This window comes from Mizuhopecten yessoensis, unplaced genomic scaffold (genome assembly GCF_002113885.1).
Source record: "Mizuhopecten yessoensis strain PY_sf001 unplaced genomic scaffold, ASM211388v2 scaffold713565, whole genome shotgun sequence".
Classification (NCBI taxonomy): Eukaryota; Metazoa; Mollusca; class Bivalvia; order Pectinida; family Pectinidae; genus Mizuhopecten; species Mizuhopecten yessoensis.
The window spans coordinates 1-2,614 of NW_018478685.1; the positions used below are offsets into that span (position 1 = coordinate 1).

The 2,614-nt window shown below is 41.1% G+C and overlaps 1 protein-coding gene across 1 annotated transcript; it reads right to left on the bottom strand.

Moving 5' to 3' along the window:
• Window positions 1–54: 54 nt before the first annotated feature.
• On the bottom strand, window positions 55–2,568 carry LOC110440911 (clumping factor A-like; the record flags this gene model as incomplete). The annotated part of the gene is made up of 1 exon (XM_021484027.1): window positions 55–2,568. A coding segment is annotated over exon 1 (2,514 nt), but the record flags the coding sequence as incomplete, so codon positions are not given.
• Window positions 2,569–2,614: the final 46 nt, after the last annotated feature.

Sequence of the window (2,614 nt, forward strand, 5' to 3'; positions counted from 1 at the left end):
GTAGTCCTCTACTTTATTAGTGTCCGAGACAGTATCCATATGGTAATCCCCTACTTTATTAGTGTCGGAAACAGAACCCATTAGGTAGTCCTCTACTGTATTGGTGTCCGAGACAGAACCCATAGGGTAGTCCGCTACTTTATTAGTGTCCGCGACAGTTCCTATATGGTAGTCCCCTACTTTATTAGTGTCCGACACAGTACCCATATGATAGTCCCTTACTTTATTAGTGTCCGCGACAGTATCTATAATGGAGTCCTCTACTAAATAAGTGTCCGAGACAGTACCCATAAGGTGGTCCCCTACTTTATTAGTGTCCGAGACAGTACCTATAAGGTAGTCCTCTACATTATAAGTGTCCGAGACAGTATCCATATGGTAGTCCCCTATTTTATTAGTGTCCGAGACAGTACCCATAAGGTAGTTCTTTACTTTGTTAGAGTCTGAGACAGTACCCATAAGGTAGTCCTTTACTTTATTAGTGTCCGAGACAGTACACATAAGGTAGTCCTTTAAATTATTAGTGTCGGAGACAGTACCCATAAGGTAGTCCTCTACTTTATTAGTGTCCGAAACAGTATCCCTAAGGTAGTCCTCTACATTATTAGTGTCCGAGACAGTATCCATATGGTAGTCTCCTACATTATTAGTGTCCGAGACAGTATCCATATGGTAATCCTCTACTTTACTTGTGTCCGAGACAGTATCCATATTGTAGTCCCCTACATTATTAGTGTCCGAGACAGCATCCATATGGAAGTCCCCTACTTTATTAGTGTCAGAGAATGTATCCATATGGTAGTCTCCTACATTATTAGTGTCCGAGACAGTATCCATATGGTAATCCTCTACTTTACTAGTGTCCGAGACAGTATCCATATTGTAGTCCCCTACATTATTAGTGTCCGAGACAGCATCCATATGGAAGTCCCCTACTTTATTAGTGTCAGAGAATGTATCCATATGGTAGTCTCCTACATTATTAGTGTCCGAGACAGTATCCATATGGTAATCCTCTAGTTTACTAGTGTCCGAGACAGTATCCATATTGTAGTCCCCTACATTATTAGTGTCCGAGACAGCATCCATATGGAAGTCCCCTACTTTATTAGTGTCAGAGAATGTATCCATATGGTAGTCTCCTACATTATTAGTGTCCGAGACAGTATCCATATGGTAGTCTCCTACATTATTAGTGTCCGAGACAGTATCCATATGGTAATCCTCTACTTTACTTGTGTCCGAGACAGTATCCATATTGTAGTCCCCTACATTATTAGTGTCCGAGACAGCATCCATATGGTGGTAGTCCCCTACTTTATTAGTGTCAGAGAATGTATCCATATGGTAGTCTCCTACATTATTAGTGTCCGAGACAGTATCCATATGGTAATCCTCTAGTTTACTAGTGTCCGAGACAGTATCCATATTGTAGTCCCCTACATTATTAGTGTCCGAGACAGCATCCATATGGTGGTAGTCCCCTACTTTATTAGTGTCAGAGAATGTATCCATATGGTAGTCTCCTACATTATTAGTGTCCGAGACAGTATCCATATGGTAATCCTCTACTTTACTTGTGTCCGAGACAGTATCCATATTGTAGTCCCCTACATTATTAGTGTCCGAGACAGCATCCATATGGAAGTCCCCTACTTTATTAGTGTCAGAGAATGTATCCATATGGTAGTCTCCTACATTATTAGTGTCCGAGACAGTATCCATATGGTAATCCTCTAGTTTACTAGTGTCCGAGACAGTATCCATATTGTAGTCCCCTACATTATTAGTGTCCGAGACAGCATCCATATGGTGGTAGTCCCCTACTTTATTAGTGTCAGAGAATGTATCCATATGGTAGTCTCCTACATTATTAGTGTCCGAGACAGTATCCATATGGTAATCCTCTAGTTTACTAGTGTCCGAGACAGTATCCATATTGTAGTCCCCTACATTATTAGTGTCCGAGACAGCATCCATATGGAAGTCCCCTACTTTATTAGTGTCAGAGAATGTATCCATATGGTAGTCTCCTACATTATTAGTGTCCGAGACAGTATCCATATGGTAGTCCCCTACTTTATTAGTGTCCGAGACAGTATCCATATGGTAATCCTCTACTTTACTAGTGTCCGAGACAGTATCCATATTGTAGTCCCCTACATTATTAGTGTCCGAGACAGCATCCATATGGTAGTCCCCTACTTTATTAGTGTCAGAGAATGTATCCATATGGTAGTCTCCTACATTATTAGTGTCCGAGACAGTATCCATATGGTAGTCCCCTACTTTATTAGTGTCAGAGAATGTATCCATATGGTAGTCTCCTACATTATTAGTGTCCGAGACAGTATCCATATGGTAATCCTCTACTTTACTAGTGTCCGAGACAGTATCCATATTGTAGTCCCCTACATTATTAGTGTCCGAGACAGCATCCATATGGTAGTCCCCTACTTTATTAGTGTCCGAGACAGTACCTATAAGGTAGTCCTCAACTTTATCAGTGTCCGAGACGGTACCAATTAGGTGGTCCTCTACTTTATCAGTGTCCGAGACAGTACCCATTAGGTAGTCCTCTACTTTATTAATGTCCGAAACAGTATCCATAAGG